A 22139-nucleotide genomic window follows, 5' to 3' on the forward strand; every position below is an offset into this window, starting at 1 on the left:
ATTGGACTAATTATGGACATTTTTATAAACAAATGATCAAAATCATAAAAATATATAATCAAAACAAATATAAATCAGAGTTTTCATAGAAAAAAGTATTCAAAGATCTTTAAAAAGGTTACTATGTTTTCATGTCATTTAGTAAACGGAATGATTTAGGAAGAGACTCCGGAAGTGTGAAATCTTTGGTAGTGATTTATATGCTTTGTGTATGCGAATGTCATCATCTGATGATCTGAAGTGTCTTTTAAAGCGTTTTCGGGCTTCCCTTGGTAACCTCCTTGTTTAACATTACAAAGCAATGAACTGTGGGTAATTCCCTCAGGCAAACTCTTACAGAGAGTAGTCATAAAGGGCTCAAAATGTCTGCGAGGGATCCATCATGCACTGGACGATTTGAAAGTGGGACAGTCCTGAACCCTCGTTGACTTGGCGGGAATGCGCCTCCAAGTCTGTCTGTGAACACTGAGATTGGGCCTAAGTGTTATTATGGAGACTTTAATAATAATAATTCTGCAAACACCATGTAATTTTATTGGTACAGCATAAAAGGCACAGATTCAATTCACTGAGCATACTTGACCAAAGGAGTGATGAGGCACAGCCAACTGAGTACACAGACAGGAAAAAATAAAAGAATAAACATTTTGGCTGACCACACAGTCAACCTGGTTATTTAAAACTGAACCAGTCGGCTCTTACAAATCTTTGTCACCTTCCGCATGGTTAAAGTTAATCCTGCCATGATAGGGGGTGATACAGTCGAATAACATTTACTATAAAAAAAAATAAAACATGCTGGTATCCACGTGTACCAGAAACCAAAAACATTACATAGAACGAGAGAAAAAAAAAGCAAGTGTAAGATGAATAATTTGCTAGTGTTATCACGCAAAAATCTACCCCAGTGCACTGTGGGTGACCTTAGTGTGGTCTGTACCATACATCAAAAACAATACAACCAAAACACCCATCATATACTGTATAATGCTTAGAGTAACACTTCTAACCGTGCTGGTAAAATACAAAAGAGAAAGCTCATCTTTACAAAAAAACAAGTCTTTTTACCTTGTTTTGGCTTATAAACAGTACCATTAACAAGTGTAGTGCACACATCCTATACATCAGTGCTCCTCAGGTTAAGGCTTTATGAGCCAAAGCACATTCTTATCCCAACTCACGTGGAGGTAGAAATACTGCAGGAAGCCCACACAGTCTACGTAAAAACAGTACTGTGTCAATAAACAGTAAAGATTGTTCCTTCACACCAAAGTGTGAACTGAATCTGAAACTGGTTGTGTGAACTACTTTGTTTCCAAAGACATGTGAGCCAAACTTGAAACACCTCCTTGAGCGCTGATGGAAAGATCTTTCCCTCCTCACCACTGGAAAACCTTTGAACAGCAAATGCACCTAAAACGATGTCTCACTTTATGCTTTGACACGTTTCTGTCAAATATAAATACGGTTTTAACGTCTTTACATGTAGTGCGTTACATTCTGAGAAGAGGCACACTCTTTCTGTTAGCGTTTTGAATAAAGTAACTGGAGATCGTGATTTCACACTTAGCGACGGCTCATTTAGCTCCTACCTTACAGAGATACTACAAACTGTAGAAAAAAAATAGTCATTGTGGCAGAATTACATTAACACTGATTAAATGATTTGTTTGCAAACCTATATTCAAACTCGTCTCATATCAGTCACACCTGTGACGTAAATGCAATTCCCCAGAAATGGCAATAAGTAATCATATGATTCATATTACATACGAATATCACCTGTCTACTGGTGTCTCGTGTTTGTCAGTTTGATTAAGTTCAAATTAAAATGAGAAGCCTGATATATTTGGAGCTCGACACTGAGTGATGTGCACAATCAGTTTCAACAGGTGAGACTTAATAACATCTTAACACACATTGATGATTATGCCAAGAATGACACCACATTTGTATAAAAATCTATGAAAATACATTTCACTTGAGTGTTTAAATCATTGTTTGTTGTGGAAATGTGTGCATAGTTTGACGGAAATGCATAAACGTTAAATAACAGGTGTGATGACAGTGTGACTGTTGGTCTGTTAAGGGAAAAGGTGTGTTTAGGAGTGGCGATTCTGAGTGTTTGAGCTGGAAATAGTGTTTATGCTGTATGTATCAAAAAAGTCTGGAGAGTCTCTGCATGCACGCAGGGTGCTGCTAGTCATTAACTAGTCGATAAACATGGTACTGTGCTCCGTGTTCACTTGTAGACACTTCAAACACAAAAGCGATGCACAGCAGAGTCTCCTGAGTTTCTCTGTTGGACACCACCTAGAGAGGACAAGACACTATGGTCAGGATTTTACAGTAAAATGTAGGAACAAACAGAGATACAAGATGTGCACAGACACACACACCTGTAGGATGGTGAAGTTCTCCAGTACACTGTTCATCATGTACTTCTCTGGCAGATGTTTGAGTTTGTGGATGAAGTTGATCATATATTCACACATGGGCGAACGATGGATGCGAAACACATACTTTCCTCCTTCCATATGTGCATATTCAGTCTGAATAGGGAAAATCCAAACACCCACGTCACAATTACATCACGTTATTCTGGGCTGACTCTTTTTAGAAAAAAAACAACAACAAAAAAACAAACAAACAAGGGGGGGGGGGGGGGGGGGGTTCATCTTCTCACCTCAACTTTCTCTACCACCTGTTTGCCAAAGGAGCAGACCTTTGTCGAGACACTGATGGTGATGTTTTCTGTTCCACTGTACTGGCTGCTAACACCATAGAACACACCTGAACCCTCCTCAATGTCGCTGCTCAGATCCGCCTGAAACACGCATAACAGGATGAACAGTGAGCAGGTGTGGAAAGCGGGAGATGAGAGGAAATCAGAGGACGTCAACGGCAAAGGCACAAATACTCATCTCTGATGTGCGTCGCTCCTGCACATGTCTAAGTCAAAGATATAACTGTGGCTCTTCATGCTGAATTTCATCATCTTCCTGTGACTTTACATTCTTTATGTAATGCATTTAAAAATGTCCCCTGTGGAGTTTATGACATCTACTAGTGCGATGGATCCGTTTTTCTACAAATGGGTCTCCATCTAGTTCGTCTGGTGCAGGCATGGGGTCAGATTTAAAATAATAAAATCTCATTACTTATATAGAAGGCATTTTCTTTGCTCCTCACATTTGGAACAAGCTATCTGAATACCTGAAGTCTGCCTAAAAAAAAAAAACAATGAGCAAATTTACTGCGGCTTTCAAATAATTAATTCATAACTTCTTTTTAACTGCAACTTTTCCTTTGCTTGCTCATTTTTATTCTTTAAATATGTATTATTTTAATCTGTAAATCATTTCCTTTTTTGGCCTCTAGTTTTCTTTCTTTTTTAAAACAATTTGAAAAATTGTTATTCTCTTATTTCAAATGTATTTCGATGCCCCCTGTTGATAAACTACTGTTTAACAAGCAACTAAACCCTTGCTCCAGCATCACATTTGCCTTGCTTCCCCCGTGTGGTGAAGGAAGTTATAACCTCCGACTGTAAGAGGACCTTTGTGATGCACAAGACTGACATCAACCATCTACTGCGCTGACTGTAATATAATCCAATATAAAAAGAAACACACATTTGAGATAACAACTTACGTCCTGTTCTGCAACATGCCTCTCCAAATCCACAGTTACTGAGAAACTATCAGTAGAAACTCTTGTGTTGTGTACTGACCCAGAACTTGACGAGGAAGAATGCGTTGTGTGGCCCTTTTTCATACAGCTCCTTCAGGCCTCCTTTCTTCTCAGAGAACTTGTCGTAAATCTGCCTCACGTCTATGGACTCCAACACGGGGTCATTGTAGCCCGGGTTTGATGGGCCAATGTGTACAAAAAGGTGTTTATACTGTTGGAAGGAAGGAGAAGTGATAAGAAAGACAGGAAAGATTTGTTTTTTGGCAAACATTATATTCTATAAATGTCTGTACCGTCTCTCTGTCTCTCTGTGTCTCCAGAAAAGCAGAGTACTCCAGTAGCCGTAGTTTTGCTGAGGCGATGGTTCTGTCTTGCCATACAGGAGCTGCTATAGCAGCAGGGCGATGGGGAGGCAGGGGTTCATAACCTGCCACACATTTAAACCACGAAAACACACAATTAACATTGCAAAAATCAATGCAAATTACTCTAATCAGTGAGCTTGTGTTGACACTTACCAATTGGAGCAGGGACAGGGGCTGATAGTGTAGTGTATGGTGGTTGTGCAAAGGGCTTGATGCTGAAAAAAGAAGGAGTAGGAACCCAAAAATGAGCAATGGTACCAGCTTAAGCATAAGACATAAGACATAAGACTTTTAACAAACAAATTGCAAGTGATGCTTACTCCTGAGAATGTCCAGGCTGTCCTGGCATAGGGCCGGGCCAAAACTAAACAAAGGAAAAGAATGGGAAACAGAGCAGATAGTATTACTCAGACTTTTACCCCAAGGGTAGAAAAGAACAGATGTGTCTGTGTTTTTGTGTCTCACTCTGACTGGTGGAGGGAACGGAGTCTGTGGTTTCATCACACTGGCAGACACAATCTGAGCAGATGAGAGGTTGGCTACTGTCTGCAGTGCCTTGTCTTTGGATACCTGGTCCTGAATAAGAAAGACACAGTAATACACAATGATAGCACACAATCTTAAAAATAAAATCAAGCAAAATTGATGTTAACTTCCCAGAGTCAGCCAACCTCCAAGGCCAGTTAAAACAGCGAGCCAGCCAACATATTACAATACTTCAGCATGATGCAGTTACTATGAGGGAAGAAAGGACAGAGTGCAAAGCAAATACAGGGGGATGCCAAAGCAGGAGGCGCAGAATGCTAACAGGCTAAGAGAGCTAACTGGAGCCATCACCAGAATTTAACTAAAGCCACTAAAAACAAAAAGTAATGAGCAGGATTTTTGAGTCTGGCAGGAGAACGACATTGTGGACTATCAAGTAACGTGATGCCAACCACAAAGCACAAAGCCTGAAGCAGAAATCTGTAGTTGTATAACCAAAACTTACCAAGTTCATGGCCTATGGCAAAGGAGACACATCATTGATTACTTGAGTACATTAAAAGTAGGTCAAAGATTCACTGTTAAACATTGAAGGAAACACTGAAATGACTACACCTCAAACCTACCTTGACAAACATCCTCACTTTAAGCTTTAAAGAAAAAAAAAAAGTCTACTGCATTGTTGGGACAAGCTACATTCTATAAATCTGTGCTGTCTTAAAGCCGCGTTCTAATGTTTATACCAGGAAATAAACTGCTCCTTATCTGAACAAGTTACACAGGACATGGTAAAACCACAAGAAAACTGCATACACAGAAAACATACATAGGAGAGAACATAAAGATCAGACGTGATGTGAAAGAGAAAACCAAAAATCATCATATGAGCACTTTAAAATGTCCAGAATGTAGGATTTAGGAGGCTCAGTGTTGCTGCTGCAGTGCCACTGCTACTAACCGCCCCATCTTTCTACATGGAGTTTGCCTTTGATAGTTATTGATAAAGAAGATTTTCCTTTACCTTTGTTTTAAAAATAGAGAGCAGAAGAGAGAAAAAAGACAGGTTAGCAATTTTCTTCGATGAATACCTTGAAAGTGCTGCTGGTGCATCAGTTACTATGATCCTTTGTTTCTTATATTAGATCCAACGAGCACTGAAGTATTAGCTAGCATTATTTCCCCATTAACTTCCCCAGAGTCTTCCCCACAAAATATATGAATATCTACAGAAGGAGCAGGTCTTCTTCCGCAGAGTGCACCATGTTCGTGTAGATGAGGGTAAGACGAAGGGTGTTCAGTTGGTTGCAATCTGCAACTACATCGCTAAGTGCCACTAAATCCAACACACTGGACCTTTAAATACTCCCTGCAAGTCTGTGTGTATGTAAGCATTCGTGTAAATTACTCCAGCCATGCACATGCTTAGGTCAACAAACACATTGCATCTCATGCAATTATCTGCCTGAAGCCCAAACCTTACTAAGTAAACTTATCAATTTTACTGCCATGCATAACAAAATCTTCCTTCACACATCTAATGATACATCAAAACATCTTGTGTTTACACCAAGCTGCCCAGACAACATCAAATATGGACAGAAAGCAAATAAATTAAACATTTTGCAGAGCCTAAGCTGGCCAGTCCATGAACTCACAGTCATTCACACTATCTCACTAACACTACAACAATTTGCCATGCTTTATCAGAAAATGGCTGAGTTCTTGCAGGCTCCACAGCCCCCCATCACATAGTTTTATTTTTGAGGGAGTGCATGTAAACTATGACAGAACCCCCAATGCATGTATTTATGTAGCCTCCTCCCTTACGAACACTTAGAGCGCAAAAAAGAAGCGTTAAATCTGCCATTAGCTCAGACAAAGACATCTATGGTGATTCAATGGGTCAAGTTGGATTCGGGCTACATGCAGCGCGAAGCAGCTAGCATGGTAAAGTCAGTTAGCGAATGTACCTTGAGCTTAGTCTGAATCTCACGCGACTTTCTCTTGGCCAAGACTTGCAGGTGACTAGAGACCTGACGAAGGACAGGATGAAGGAAAGAGGATGGAAGGAAAAAGGAAAGAGAAGGGGGGATATGACTACAGAGGGAAGGGAGAGTTGATTCGCTGTGCACCCACCTTGATGCTGCTCTGGTATTCTCGTACCCTCTTACGTGCCAGAACCTGAATGTGACTAGACACCTAAGGAGCCAGGGTTAGCCCCATGAAAAAACACACATTCACAGGGTGATTTAACATTTTTAATAACCATGGCGCAATAATAATCATTCAAACAAGGTGAATGGGCAAATTACAGCAAAATAAAAATGAATCAGGGGAAGGTAAGCTCCATCTTAAACACACTGTACAGTAAGCACATGGAAATACTGAAGGTTTCAAAACACCTGAGCTTACCTGTTTGCGTGTGCGTGTCTTCCCTGTACGTAGCTTGATATAGCGAGCTATCAGCTCATTTCGACCTAGAATTGAGAGAGGAACAGATAAAATCAAAAGTCAGTACTTAAACCAAATCCCCAGGAACAGAGCTGGGTTGTGAAAGGATCATCATTGGAAAAGGGACGAATGTAAACCAACAAATACACTTTATGGAGCATCACAACTCAAAAAATGACTATGTCATCAGAATTTGATTAATCTGGTCCAAAAACAGTGTAATTTAAAGGGGGCTTTATGAATACATTTTTAAATCCCATTTATGTATGCTGGAAGCCAACAGGAAGTCAGCCAGCACTTTAAGCCCAAAACACATGGAAGCACGAGAATGTCTACTGAGGTTTTTCTGATGCATATGCCCGCTGAGCTATTTTCATAGGATGCCATCTTCAAAAGCATCCATGACTTCAGCGGACAAAACATTTTCTGCCATTATAACACTTCAGTTACACACAAAACTTGCTGGTACATGGTGTATATATACTGTAAAAATGTGCATTGAAACCTAGCCGTTTTTAGACAGGGCACCAAGCCAAGCCAAGTCAATGACCTGCACTGTTGTGCGACCCACAGCCAGGGAGTTTTAAAACCAAGAAACAGCTGATCACAGCAGTCAGTTCATCATTTCATCGGCGGATATCAAGATGAGCAACTGGACAGTCGCTGAGATCCAAGAGATGCTAGCGTCTCCTCGGTCTCTGTGGCCGTTTGGTTGTGTTAGCTTGTTGTTGTGTCGGCAAGCTAAGAACGGTTGCTACTTTCAAATTAAAAGCCCCCCGCTAAGAATCCACTTCTAAACTCCAATGGAGTGCAATGTAAAGCTCTTATTTTGATGACAAATTTGTTGTCACGGTTCACAAAGTCACATGAGATATCGCGTGGATAGTTGTTGCCGGAAAACAGTAGCGTTCCACCTTAACTCTCCTCCAGGTTACATCGCATTCAGAAATCGACACTTCTCACTGGCAGGACAGTGGCTAGTGGAACAAGCAACTGCTAACTAGAGTTGTTTAAAAACTCTCTTTTCAATAAACTCTGCGAACACAAACAATGTTCTCAATGCTTGTGTTCATGTGAAGAGACCCTGGTGATACTTTGAGCAAAGTTTCATGTTGTGCGAACCTTCTTTGTGTTTTGAAAATAGCGATTTTGACGCCATTACAAAAGTGCCCGTAGAACTCCCATTGAAAATGAGTTTGACCCGAAAACTAAAAATACGGTAAATCTTAAAAGTGCCTCTTCTGTCGTAATTATGCTTTTACACAAAGGTTTGACTTGGGTACATTCACAAAAAAGGCAGAGGTTGCATTTTGGCAAGAGTTTCGCTTTAAGCTAAGCTTCCAAACCAGTCAGTGTCTATTTCAGTTTGTATCTTACAACATAAATCTCCTCAGAATCATAAACACGCCTCGCAAAACCATGAGTTCTTCATGTTTGTCAGCCAAGGGGGTCACAGTGACATCGAGGATGTGAACTGGTCAAATTTATATTTAGGTTGTAATGAATGCACTGGTCAAGCTTTGGTATGAAGGACAAGAAGAGAATGCATTTGAAATGAAGCTAGCAAAATTAATTGACTGCTCTTTTAGTGTATATAGGACGAGATGGTGTGGCTCTTATGAGTCCACTACATTCCCACGTGCACACAATTACACAGACTGTCAAGCTTTCAATTTCTTAGGCTGTATGATACTCTCATTAAGGACAGCGTGTTTTCAAGTCAGATCTGGCCTGGCTCGATGGCAGGGCTCCAAAGCAGATACACAAGTAGTGGGAATGGAGGGAAAAAGTGGAGATGTCATCAAAATGTGGTCGCTACAGACTGCATGTTCAGCTCTTTCTCTTGCAGCCTCCCCCAGCTCCAAACCACACCTGATGATCTGCTTGTCTCTAATCGTAACTGGTGAGCAACTCACTATTCACTCTGCTGCAGATGTCAAAATAACAGGGCGGCTAAAGATAAAGGTGACCAAATGAAGCCTTACAAACTCATTCCACGGCTATAGTCATTTAATCACATAAACACATGTACTAACATCATCATCACCACCATGCTTCTTTCTGGGAAGTGGTGTGATGCTGTAGGGACTTGGGTCACATCAGGCTGAGTCACATCTCTGCATCTCTGTGGAGTTACCAGAATTCCCCAAAATCCACTGCAGAGGCTGACTCAGACCCAGCAGTCTGCTCCAGTTCCCAAAACAGGACACTTTCCTGCAGCCTACCACTACTCCACTAAAGCCAAGTGTTTTTGCTTCCAAACCAACTCCAGTTTTATTTAGTGAAATATGAGTGATTTACACTCTGAGACAGGAGGCACACTGGAAAAGGTGTTAGGAAACATGGTATTACTTTGCAAAAGTTACATACAGAAAGTAAAACCTGCAACTCTTATTTCCCATGACTTATCTACAAAAGAAGTCTTTTTTTTTTAAAAGAGCCAGGCCAGCTCAGATTCAAGGTTCTTGAATACATTTTGGTTTGTGGTTTTTGAGTCACTTGCAATCAGTTTATCAAAGACAACATGGCCTACATTGGTTGTTTGATAACATGCAGTACTCTTTGAAATCTCCCCAATAATTCTATAATTTTTATTTCCAAAAGTCCTGTATTTTTTCATATGATATAATTAATATTGCAGAAAACGTCAATATAATGTCTGTTTTGCAAGAAGCCATAGTTTCATCGGTGTTGCCCCTGGAGTGCAAGAGCAAGTGATGTCTGTCATCATCCCTATTTGGGAATACATGCTTGGCCCCCCATTACACAGGATGACATCATGGTAGTAACATATGACAGAGCAAAAACAGCACAGGGACCGGAGCTCATTTACATCTGGCCTAGTTTAGCAGGAGAAACATACTCACAAGCACTGAGGTAAGCGGATTTTGCATTTTTATAAAATTCTTACATTAGTTTAAATTTCATCTTTTCCTTGTCAGTTGCACTAAGCTATTCAATTTACTGAGCATGTCTGATCTAGTTAAGTGAAACTAAAATGTTTGATTGTTTGGCCACGATATCCACATGGACATGAAATGTAATACAGAAAAGCTGCGCAAATTTAATCAGCTGAACTCGTGTTTGAGAATTAAACTCTAAAAGACACACTGCTGTCTAGGACAGAGTAACATGTCTGCAACATCTTCTAAACTGCTAAAATGTAAATAAAAGCAGCCACATATTTGTCGGTACATACAAGATGAGAAGTACATTCATAGAGTACAGCAATTCAGACATATTTAAGTTTATCACAGCATTGAGAGGAAGTGACTCAAAAGTTTGTGGGTGGTGTCCTCCAGGCTGGTATCAAAACAAGAGAGCATGTCCAAAGCATCAGTGTAGCTTTCTAATGCGTGAATGTGTGTAGCAGTGGGACTATCCTTGTTTATTGAGAAGGAAGTGGGGGGTGGTCAACACAGTGAGCCCACACTTCCACAAAAGGAGGAAAGGCCGCAATGTTGAAACAAACTTTCCCTTTCTGTCACAGGGGATCACATATCCCCTTCACCCTCACAACACACATTCACACATATACACACATAACACAGGCTGCTGCGAGCGGGAGTGCAAACCCTCAGCCAAAAAGCTTGGAATGTTAAATGCTAGCCAAGGTCTTCAAGAAGGTAGAAAAAGACATCAAAGCTCTACTCACAGGCGGCATCCTGGACAGATCCTAACTAGAATTATCACCTCACTACCAGTTTAGATCCATGTCAGTGGAGACCCATGTAATATACATGTATGTAGTGACGACTTAATTTCACTACACATATTGACATGCATGATGCCTGTGAATAATATCCAGAAACAACTAGGGCTGAACGATATATCGTTATCGTATCTATATCTAGATATGAACATTCAAGATATTCATATCGAAAAAGCAACGATATAAACGATATAGATTACCCCCTGCTCGCCCTGCATGTACAGCTCTGGCAGTTACAACAAACATCGTTTTTACGATTGCCCTTGAATGCAACGCTAAGGCCAGCCAATCACAAACCTTATTTCATGCTTGCTTTGGATCGACAGCTGAAGCCTACCAATGACAAACATACGAGGGCGGGAGTGAGGGAGACGGAGACTGAGACGCACACACACACTACATACTAGTGTTGCCAACTTGGCGACTTTCTAGCTAGTTTAGCGACTTTTCAGACCCTCTTAGCGACTTTATTTCTTAAAAGCGACTAGCGACAAATTTAGCGACTTATTCAGATCATCAGAGGAAAGGCGAGAAATATATTATATTGTAATTCTCCTGCTGCTCAGAGTCATCGCAATCCACTGCTCCTCTGCAGCAGCGCCGGGCTCTCTGCCCTCCCGAGCGGCTGCACAGGTGGCAGGCCGGTGTGTGTGTGGGGGGCTGGCTGGGGCAGCAGGAGCGTACGCTGCGGCCGCTCGCTCTGCGGATTTGAGACTGTATAGCTGCAATTTACTCTGTTTTGATCCGTTAATTCTATGACTTCATAGTCTTTCTAGATTCCACTGGTACTTTACCGCGATAACCTGAAGCTGCTGAGTCTCGATCTTCACTCTCACTCTTTCTCTCCAGGTTAGGATGTCATCGTTCATCTTGTAAAAATGCACATAGTTCGTTTGATCTTCTCCCTCCCTCTACTGTTGTTACTTCATATATATTTGTCTCTGTAGTGAGTTTGTGATTATTTGGTAAAGACTTCTCTATCAACCATTTGTATATGGCTTGACATAATCTCTTAATTTTTCTGAAAAATGCGTGGTTTTCATCGAATTCGTAGTCATATCGTATCGTATCGATATCTGGTGAGAATATCGAGATATGAAATTTTGTCCATATCGTTCAGCCCTAGAAACAACCTTGCTTTTGTCTCTTTGTGACACTTTTTACTGAGGATCAGAGTGAGCTGACATAGAGCTTCATCACATAGTGCAACAACACTCACTTGAAACTCAATACCAGGAAAACCAACAAGCTTGTGGTTGACTACTGCTGTATGTCTATTTGTGTTTCAGTTCATTGAGAAAATAAAAAAAAACAGAGTCAAATTACTTGTGTGTGTTCAGATGCTTGTCCAATTAAGCTGATTCTGATAGAGGAGAAAGTCAAAGCCATGACAACAGATAATGCTTCAAATATGGATGATGCTGGAAATGAACAACAAATTTTAAAACGTGGATGCTTCACACCCATCTTCAATGCGACAGAACTGAAGATCGATACAATAACCAGTTTGGATGTGTGCAGGTAAGACTAGTGTCACCAATTCAGAATCTGATCTGTGTAAATGTTATGATATTAAGCGACCGACTTTTTGAGTCATGGCCAAAAATGTGTTTTGTGAGTTCACAGTGACTTCTCACAGCCAAAGTTTAATCAACTCATCCTTGAGTCCAAACGGACATTTGTACCAGATGTAATCAGATTCCAAAAAAGGCATTCCTGAGATGTTGCTTTCACAAGATGGACAGCCTGAAAACATAATGCTCCTGGTCATGGCTGTTGCCAGCACAGATGTATAATAATAAAAAAAAAAAAAAAAAAACTACGACACTGCTTATATGTAGTGCCATAGACCAAAATGAACCAGTCTTTGAGTAATTACTGCAAAAGGGAATGAGCAACCAAGAAACTTCATCATAGGTTAACCCTAACTTGACCTGAAATATTAACCTGCTCGGTTCTTTGACCCTGTCAGTGCTAGCTGCCCTTTGACCTCAAAGCTAAGGAGCCCTCTCCCAAAATACCTTCAAGCAGATCACCTGGACACAAACTCACAGGTCTTAACAAGAACGATCAATAACCCACTGACTTTTTTGGGCCGTTGTAGCTCTTCATTGGAAGACCAAACCATACGGGCAATAAAGTTTCAGTTTAATTCATTCTGTAAAAGTTACGTCTGCCAGAGAGTCTAATCTGATGAGATACGGGATTTTTTTTTGCCAGTTTGGATTTTTTCTTGCTTTAGATGACTTATTATCACCTTCACCAAAGACATTTTTTTTTTATCATTATTATTATTTTTTTTTTTTCAAAGATTTTTTATGGCATAGACACCTTTATTAAGCAGTAGACAGATAGGAAATATGGGAGAGGGGGGGGGATGTGACATGCAGCAAAGGACCTCCGGCCTGAATCGAACCGGGGTCGGCTGCGTTTATGGCATGCGCTCTAACCACTCGACCACCTGCCCGCCCACCAAAGACATTTTTTTCACTTGGCTTGAGCAATATCCCAAAAATGTTATCATGATATTGTTACACCCAAATATCACAACAAATGACATATAGCCTCTGTCAAATCCCTTATCACTCCTTTTCCTCCCATTTTTAACTTGAAATATTCCTGCTACATCAGTCCAATTAACCTGTGGTAACCTCCGCCATCCTGGAATCATTGCTACCTTGTCGAACATCAAAGTGTGTCACTTCAGCTGCCACAACACCTCAAATGATGGCAAATATTGCAATACTGGATTGTATCCAATATCTGCCCAGGCCCATTTCACTCGTGTCCATTTGTCTGTTGGTTAGTTTGTCAGTAGGATTACAAAAAAAATGTCTCAGTTGGTGCATACCTGGGAGCCTTGACCACGTACTGTCCAAAAGTCATGTGAGAAACAAGTAAAGTATAATAATAACACTTGCAAGGCCACGTCCCTACAGACGTGCATTACTGCTGCTACATTCAAGTCATCAGACTCAAGAAAAGAGTTTGTTGAAGATTTTGTGGCTATATGTGCAGAGACTGACATCAGTATTGAGGAAATATGTTGTTGTCACCTCAATAAATTTAAGTTAATTTCTATTCAATTTGTGTACATTTTAGTCATTTACATTAAAAACACAGTTTTTGGTGGAATATAACAGTATAAGGTAAAAAAAACCGGGATTCCCAAAAATTAAAACGGGAAAAACAGAATACCCAAAAATTTAAACGGAAAAAAATTAATTTGGGAAAAAATTAAACAGATTTTATAGGGCCCTATAGTTGCCCAAATACAGAGTTTACATTGCATAGTGTTCCTTGGCTACCACCTCCACTGGTGTTAGCACCAGTGGGACTTAAAAACACCAGACTATGGTATCTAGTTCGGCATGTCATATCAGTCCAAAACCCAATGAATCAATTACATCAGGATAGGAACCCGATACAGTTGGAGGATCAAATCAATCCCACCGCTAATATAATTCATTATGTTAAAACAGACATTTGCAGTTCCTCACCATACATCTTCCCCTCGTCTGAAAGTATGATCTTCCTCCTGCCGCACGGGGGGTAGATGGCCAGAGCTTCCTGAAAGCTCTGCTCAATGTCAGGACTCCATACTCCCTCGGGGTCACCATCCAATCCACGGTCTGCCCCGTCTGCCATTGGTTCATCATCACCAACATCCTCCTGCGCCCCGTCGGGGCTGCCACGGCAACTCCACTCCGACGCAATGATGACGGCTCCAGCCACAACACACCTGTAACACATTAGGACAAAATTCTTAGAATTCATTGTTTGCTAAGGATTGCTGTCTTATTGTTATGCCGATTAAACTTTCCATTCTTACTTAGTATATGCAGTTTAAAATTATAATAACAAAGTCTGATTTAATTCTAAAAGGAACACATTTTTATAACAATGCCTCCCTCACACAGAGGTTGACAAGCAACCCTCTCATTTAGCTGGGGACCACCAGTTTGACGGCTTGAATAACAACTGTGGCTGGGAGCTGAATCTTGTTATGTTACTAAGCTAAAGTAAGCTGATATGTTTGTAATTTCAAACAGGATGTTTTCACTTTTAAGGGAGAAAAGCTTTAAGGGAAAGTACTAACCAATGCCTTTGGCAAATGCAATGCCATCTAAAGTGTAAACTTTACCAAATCCAATGAAAATCAGGACAGGGCTGCTCATGTCTAGAGCGACAGATGGGGAATCATGCATCATCTCTTATACCGAAGCCATGTCATACCATGTCATAATTCTTTTGATTGTTTACTATTACTTTTCTATAAATAATAAATAAAACCATAATTATTCGGGTAAAGGGAGCGTCAACAAAGACAAAAACAGTGCAATTGACAATGCTTGTACTGACCCGGGTTTCAGGATGGTTTTCTTCTACATTAAAAAAAACATTACACTAAATATATATCACATTGTCAGAGTAGCGAGTAGTATTTGTTTTGATAGCTGATGAATTGAGACAAAAGGGCAATGCAATCAGCAAGGTTTAATGAAATTAATCCTGCTGCCTCCTAGATGTTTGGAAAACAGTGCAGCTTTAAATCGTTGATTAAAGCAGCATATACAAACCCTTAAGTGTATGTACAGGTAACAATAAACAAAAGACATTTTTGTGGTCAGAGAAATGTTCTGTATCTTAAAACCACCAACAGCTGGAAATCACCACCACATGCCACTACCCACAACAAAAGCAGCTTGGAAATCCTTCTTAAATTTGATAACAAAGAAAACGTATGAAAACGCTCCATCTGACTATGGAAAGAAAACACCTTTTCCTTGTGATCCACATTAAAATCCCAAATTGGATTCAATCCAGTCAGCCTGTTCTCAATCTGAAACTCTTATCTAAATGGAAATCTTTCAAAATATGTTTTTCATTTAGGCTTCTATGACTGTCGAGAGAATCAGGCTCTGAGCAGCACAGAACCGAGGAGGATGCTAAAGCAACTCTTAATGATCAATCAGCATAAACCATACATGTGAACAAGTTATGAAAAGTGGTTCCATTTAAAAGTACAAGGAATAAAATCAAGGCAAAGTATTTGAGCCAGGAGCATTAGTGTCTACCTCTAAGGTGTCTGAGTCTAAAAGTGCTTTCCATTTGACCTGGAAGTTGGTAGTTGGAGGTAGGAATGATGTCACACCTGACTTGACTGCGTTCCAGTCTGAAAACCGGTTCTGGACAGATTACAGACTGTTAGCTTTTGTTAACAATACCAGTTCATCAACAATTCATGGGCTTTGGCCAATGTTAGATATTCATTTATATATAGTTTTCACAATATCCCTTATTGAACAGCATCGAACAGTATTTGTTTCCAGCTTTAGAAATATCGCAAATGATAACTGGCTATTTTATACCCCATATGTGTCTGGGTTTTGGATAGTGGGATAAAAGAGAGCCTAACTATTACACAATTAGTGGTGATGGCCACTCAAAAATGTTGTATAAAACTCTGTAACAATATAATATTAAAGATAGATAAGATAGCTTTTAGTTATCCCCAAGGGGAAATTAGGTCATCATAGCAGCGGTAAGTACAAATACAATCAAAGTGTAAGGGCAAATATACAATATGCAAACAAAACAATAGGGTACTTTAATAAAATTATTAGGTTCTTATTTGTATTTGTTCACAAAAATAATATAAAAACTTTTAAAAATGAGGCCTAGTGTCAGGATGGTCAAGAAAATCAAAATAGTGTCCCTGTACTTTACTGATCTACATCACACACATTGTGACGGATACACAAGAACCAGGATTAACTCTGCGGCTGCCGAGAACAGTGACAGATGTCTTGGACTCCAAGTGTCTCCACACTTCACCAAGAGCAAGATCAGATTCTTCTAAAGTTGTTTACAGCCTCCTTAGATACAGGTGGTATTAATAGCCCTCACATTCAAGGTTAATGACCTGACAAAAGATGGCAAAACATTAAGAGCTTGTGAATTCAAAAAGACACTGGCCAAGGTCAATCGAGACACCACCAGTCATTTTATCCTTTAAAAGGTTACACCATTAGATGGAAGATGACAGAGGACGGATTGACCATGGTTAGTCATTTTCCTTGCTCAATTGTTCAAGAGAAGCTAGTTTAAAAAGGCATTACTTGAGCCATGTGAACTTTCCAGAAGCCTGCAACTTTGTCTGCATGGGCCACATGAGGAAATTACACATTCTTTTGTTATTGTTGAGGATGCTCCAAGTCTCCTCAAACACAGGCGCACATATGCAACATGAATGCTGCCTGGTGTGTAATGTTTTCCAGAGTGTGGCTAACATGGTCCCTGCCACAGGAGAACCACAGAAGATCAGTGTGGTCACAGAGCTTTTCCTGCTGTGGTGGGCTTATTGGACACACTCTGCAGAGGTTTCAATCACTGCGCTGTTGCTATAGAGATCAGACTGGTCCTGGTGAGATAGTAAGAAAGAGCAGAGCCTAAAAGGTTTGTTTGTACTGACTGGATCGGATTATCCGTGGTGTTCTGTTTGAGGTCCTGGAGACATCCCCTTGGCATTATCAACAGCTCAAAAGCCAAAACAAAACAAAAAAAACTTTTTTTTTCTTCATTTTATCACCTTAAATCACTTTAAAAACAATATCCTTTAAATTATATTAACTGTATCTTATCTTAGCTTGATATACATTGGCTTTGGGTATCAGCCAATACCAATTACCAATCCGATACCAGTGCTCGTTAAAAAAGTAAGATGTTTTTTTTTCCTTTTAAAAGCTATTTATACTTCTAACCCTGTATGGATGTAATATAACTGCCATCATTGCTGGTAAAACCGTGCAGAGAATGATTGCCATACAACACTCTTCTATTTTCTTTTTTGACAGTCAGTCAAAACCGAGTGCAACAGTAATAACAAATAATTATTCCCTTTATATTACTCAGGGAACTCGTGATTCTGTGTCCACTTGGTGTGCAGAGTCAGAAAAGACATGGGGCACACGTCGGAGAGCCGAATGTCAGTCTTTCAGGCTACATGAAATGTGCTCCCTCACTCTCATAAAGTTTGGGGAAAACAGTCATGTGATGTGTCCTCAAATACTTTATACGGTTGCTGGTGTTAAAATTGGCAACGCTCGTACCACCCCTCAAAAATACCACCTTGCATACTGAAAATGTTGCTGTTGTGCTAATGGGGTTATCTCGAGTAAATTATCGTCAAATGGCTGACATGTTGCCAGCTCCATCTGACTCCTCTACCGCATAATTTAGAGACAGAAAGCAGCTACTTCTCAGTTAGCTATGCTTAATGTAACGTGCTGGAAAACAACTTTTTCTTTGCCACTCCGAAAACAGCAGTTCCTAGGGCCAGCACAGCGCAACTTCCTGTGTTGGCTTTTAGAGCAGGGAAGAAGAATCGATGCAAGGACTTGCGTACTCGCGGATACCTGCATTTTTGGCAGTATCAGAGGTATTTCAAATACTGGTATTGTAATCAGAACAACTCTATTGTAAAGTAAGTAGTTTATTGTTCTGCATTGAAAATCTGCAGAATCTCAAAGTTTTCATATTGAGGCATATCAGACACCATATACATGATACCAATATGTATGTGATGGGCTAATATTAGCCCGCCAATATATTGGTCGGGCTCTACCATGTAACAGTGCTTCCCATTGTGAAGTAACCCTGAGGGGTCACCATGATTTATATTTTCTTGTTTTGTCAAACATTGACTATTTTTCCTACAATACTTGATCATTTCACCAACCTGGAACAATGGGATTGAAATATTTTTGGGGCCAATGCCAAAACCGACATTAGGGGAGTAGTAAAGTTCCATTATCTGCTAATATTCTTTTATACACAGGGTATAGTAAATACATGGCATAAACACACATTTCAGTCTGTGGTAAACAAACTGCTGTTGGGTCTGGAGGATGCCAAACAAAAAGGAGATAAAGCTATTGTCAACAAAAAGGAAGTGTTAACTTTGATTTAATCACTTCACAATGCCAAATAATATACATTACTGATAGTAATTTAGTTGCTACCACAACCCTCCAGGAAGAGCAGCAGGCTTTTGAGACAACTTTTGCAGTGGCCAAACCATGTAATTACAACATCCCCGATGCACTGGGGTGCAAAAAGACTTTTCCCCATACACTTATAGTGTGAAAGAAGTGGCTGTAAGACGGTGGATGCATCTTTATATTGGAGTGGATATTAAACACAAAATGTAATATAATGCAGACGACTAACTATCGGTAATGAATGTTACTAAGTACATTTACTCACGTTGCTGATTACAGGCTGCATCACAGCCAAAGTAGTGTATTTTTTAAATTTTTTTTTTCCCCCAGCAATCACATTAACAAAAAACAGATTCTGTATGTCAGAAAAATGCTGAGTACTGGATATAATATTCAACCATATGTATAGGTTGCTTGTAATATTGATACTTAAGTACATTTATTGCCAGTAATGTTTTTGATAATTCAGTACAAGTAATATTTGTATGGGTGACCAAGTATTTTCAGACATCATCTTTGCTATTACAGAAGTATGTCAAGTGGCAATATCTCTCGGAAAACTTTTACAAAAAATAAACATTGTCAACTTCATAAATATAGACTTTGTAACTCATCTGTGGTACTGGAATGTGATAAAATGTAACATATAGAACGACCAGGTTACTGCTTCGGAAATCGTGCAGCTGATGCACCACAGCTGCAGCTTTATAAATTTGAATAGAGGTGATGCAAAGTTAGGACATTTGTGCACTGAAGGCATATGCCAGTTTCAATATAGCTCCCAGTGGCCAAAAGGTCAAGTGTTTAGTGGCGTGAGGAGCCAGTAGAGCATTGGGCTAAATAAAGCTATGAGCTCAGCAAACACTGACAAGACACATGCACATTACTGACTGCCTTCTGCTCCACCAGATTTCATCACAGTACACAGGTTTTCCATGTAGCTGACTGTTAGCACCACTTGTAGATCAGGCTTTAAGCACATAAAGGTAACATCTTACACCAGATTGTTAAGTCAGTCGGGACAGTTGTGCCGGAGTTGTAACAAAGGTTTCATTTGTCCTCTTGGCTTCTGTTGAACCAGTAAGACCAGTCACACATGTTGGCGGCACTTTCACAATAAGAAGAAACGAGTCCCATCTGATAGCATTGGAGAGGGGAAAATGAAATCACGTCCAACGGTTGGGAGCCGTTTAGCTAACTGTGAGTTAGCAAAATCCGCCTTTGATCCAAAGTTGGACAAAACTTGTATCTAAGTGAGTTAGAAGTTGTTTAAACCCTGCCCAACAACTTAAAAGTGTACGAAGAGGGGTATTTTCTACATTTCAGCGGATGTAGCACCGACAATCCGGTGATAACACGCTCGAGTTGGCATGCTAGTTTTGTTAGCTTGCGGGGCTAATAATACCTCAACAAACTCCACACTAAGTCCGGGGGACGCCTGAAAAGTCGGAGCAAAATACAGCACAAGAGTAGCGAACGGATAACACAGGAGCTCCCCGCCGAACACGGGAGGCTCTGAATCAGCAAAGCGGCAGCGGGAAAATGCGAAATATGTCAAATATCCCAAAACTTCAAGCGCACACGAAGCGAAGCAGCTGCTGCGGCACGAAAGTTGCAGCACACAACAAAGAAGTATCAGAGAGCGCACTCACCTCACAATGGCTTTCCTGCACTGCTGTTACAGCCGCTCACTCCTCTCCGGATACTCCGGCGACCAGAGTAGCTTTTGCTTCGAAGATATCGTGTCTTTCCTCGGCTAAGAAAAACGAGCGTGTTTGACAGAAAAAAAGGCGGAATGCCAAGTATGAGCTTGGTATGATATCAACGCGCGGAGGAAAACGCACAGAGCAGAGGCGTGGCGTCGAAAACACACGCGCACACGCAAAAGTTTTTGTGGGTCCCGACAAAAACGCAAACTCCTCCCACGACATCAGGCTGGTCCGGAGGGAGAGAGCAGGGGCAGGGAGAGGTGGTGGTGCTGCTGCTGGGAACATATAGGAAAGATAGGCCTGCTGTGTTTGGAAGACATCATGTGCCAATAATCAACTTTTAGTGCGGCCAAAAGTAATACTTGTGTTAAGAAAAAGATTTAAAGTTAAAATATAACTTTCCTAAAAGCGAAAGTCGCACTGACAAATAGTAGCCCACTCGAGAAAGTCTTATCTGATATTAAATCAAAAGTAATTAACTTCCACCAAATCACAGTTAGAATCGTTTTTTTTTAATTGCCAAGTTTTCACACAGACGCAAAAGATCAAACAAGACTTAAAATCGTTGAAAGATATAATAAAAAAATGAACAATAGAAATCTAGAATAGACATCAAAATACTAAATAACACAATACAAATGTAGAATAGAAATCAACAAACTAAGTGACAAAATAAAAATATAGAATCAACAGCAACACACACATGGACAGAATATAAACATACATGCACATAAGTATCAAAAGTGCAAGTAAAATGTACACTATTCAAAATGAGGTAGGGATATTGAGATATGGGTACATATATGCATTGGTATGCAATTGTAATGTGTCGGATTATTTTTGAGGGGACCAAAAATCTTCACAAAGCACAAAATAAAAATTTCAGATATGCAGTTTGAGTAGTGTGCATTACACGTATATTTACATTTATGTGTGTACTGCATGCTGTGGGCTGACTGATATGGGCCTGGAAGTTAAACAAATCAAATAATTAGTATTTTTCTGATTGTCAGAATCTGATACAAAAAAGCCCTACCTCAGCTCTGATGCAGCATGTAATCTGCAAAGTAACTTGTAACTAAAGTTATTAAACAAATGCAGGCCATTAAGGCCATTAAACTCGCTGAAAATGGAAATACTCAAGGAAAGTACAAGAACCTCAAAACTGTAGTCAAGTACAGTACTTAAAGGGGCACTATGTAGTGTCGGAGAAGACATTCAAACTCAGAGTTTCAATATTAACAATAATAATGAGGCAATAATACAAACTCATGAATTTTTTTTCTTCAATACCTGAATAAACAAGTGGTTTTCAGAGGAAAATTAGGTCCCAGAACAGTTTGAAGCTAGAAAGGTGGCGGAGTCCGCCACATATACACAGAGTACAACAGTATGAAATTGAGTCATCCGGATCAGTTTGTTGATTCAGTTTATTCAGTTGTGAAACTAAGAGGGATTGTTTATTTCACGTCAATGAAGGTCTTTCTCTTTTGATTTCTGTAACTACATAGTGCGTCTTTAAGTAAAAGACTTTCTTTATTTGCTAATCTTGAGGCCTCATATGTGCTCATATCTTGCATAATCTTAATAATGTGTTCAATCCAGTTGCAACGTAGCAAGATTGGGTCGTGTGCTGGTATTATTCCAGCATAAACAAAATATACCTAACGCACTGAAATGGGGGGTGTAAAGGGATCCAGCAAGTAATTTTTGACCCGTC

The 22139-nt window shown here is 40.0% G+C and overlaps 1 protein-coding gene across 3 annotated transcripts; it reads right to left on the minus strand.

The window, feature by feature from the left end:
• Window positions 1–511: 511 nt before the first annotated feature.
• On the minus strand, window positions 512–20602 carry tead3a (TEA domain family member 3 a). 3 transcript variants are annotated; one of them, XM_030423870.1, is made up of 13 exons: window positions 20363–20602; window positions 14208–14449; window positions 6957–7021; window positions 6681–6743; window positions 5050–5061; window positions 4524–4634; window positions 4379–4422; window positions 4212–4273; window positions 3987–4120; window positions 3734–3904; window positions 2687–2827; window positions 2400–2552; window positions 512–2313 (listed from the first exon to the last, which is right to left on the minus strand). In XM_030423870.1, the coding sequence occupies exons 2-13, from the start codon at window positions 14353–14355 to the stop codon at window positions 2200–2202; spliced, it is 1218 nt and encodes a 405-aa protein (XP_030279730.1). In that variant the 5' UTR covers window positions 14356–14449; window positions 20363–20602; the 3' UTR covers window positions 512–2199. The 3 variants fall into 3 exon arrangements, with proteins under 3 accessions (XP_030279730.1, XP_030279731.1, XP_030279732.1); XM_030423871.1 differs by lacking the exon at window positions 20363–20602 and adding an exon at window positions 19709–19727; XM_030423872.1 differs by lacking the exon at window positions 5050–5061 and having other exon boundaries at window positions 20363–20601.
• Window positions 20603–22139: the final 1537 nt, after the last annotated feature.

This window comes from Sparus aurata, chromosome 7, assembly GCF_900880675.1.
Source record: "Sparus aurata chromosome 7, fSpaAur1.1, whole genome shotgun sequence".
Lineage (NCBI taxonomy): Eukaryota > Metazoa > Chordata > Actinopteri > Spariformes > Sparidae > Sparus > Sparus aurata.

What these genes read in the sequence shown, in the direction of transcription:
- tead3a (XM_030423870.1), bottom strand. Translation starts at nt 14,355, where the DNA reads ATGGCAGACGGGGCAGACCGTGGATTGGATGGTGACCCCGAGGGAGTA. An exon ending in CAGCCTGGACATTCTCAGGA is followed by an intron (nt 4,274 to 4,378) that starts GTAAGCATCACT and finishes TTCTTTTTTCAG; the next exon opens with CATCAAGCCCTTTGCACAAC. An exon ending in AGAACTTCACCATCCTACAG is followed by an intron (nt 2,314 to 2,399) that starts GTGTGTGTGTCT and finishes TGTCCTCTCTAG; the next exon opens with GTGGTGTCCAACAGAGAAAC.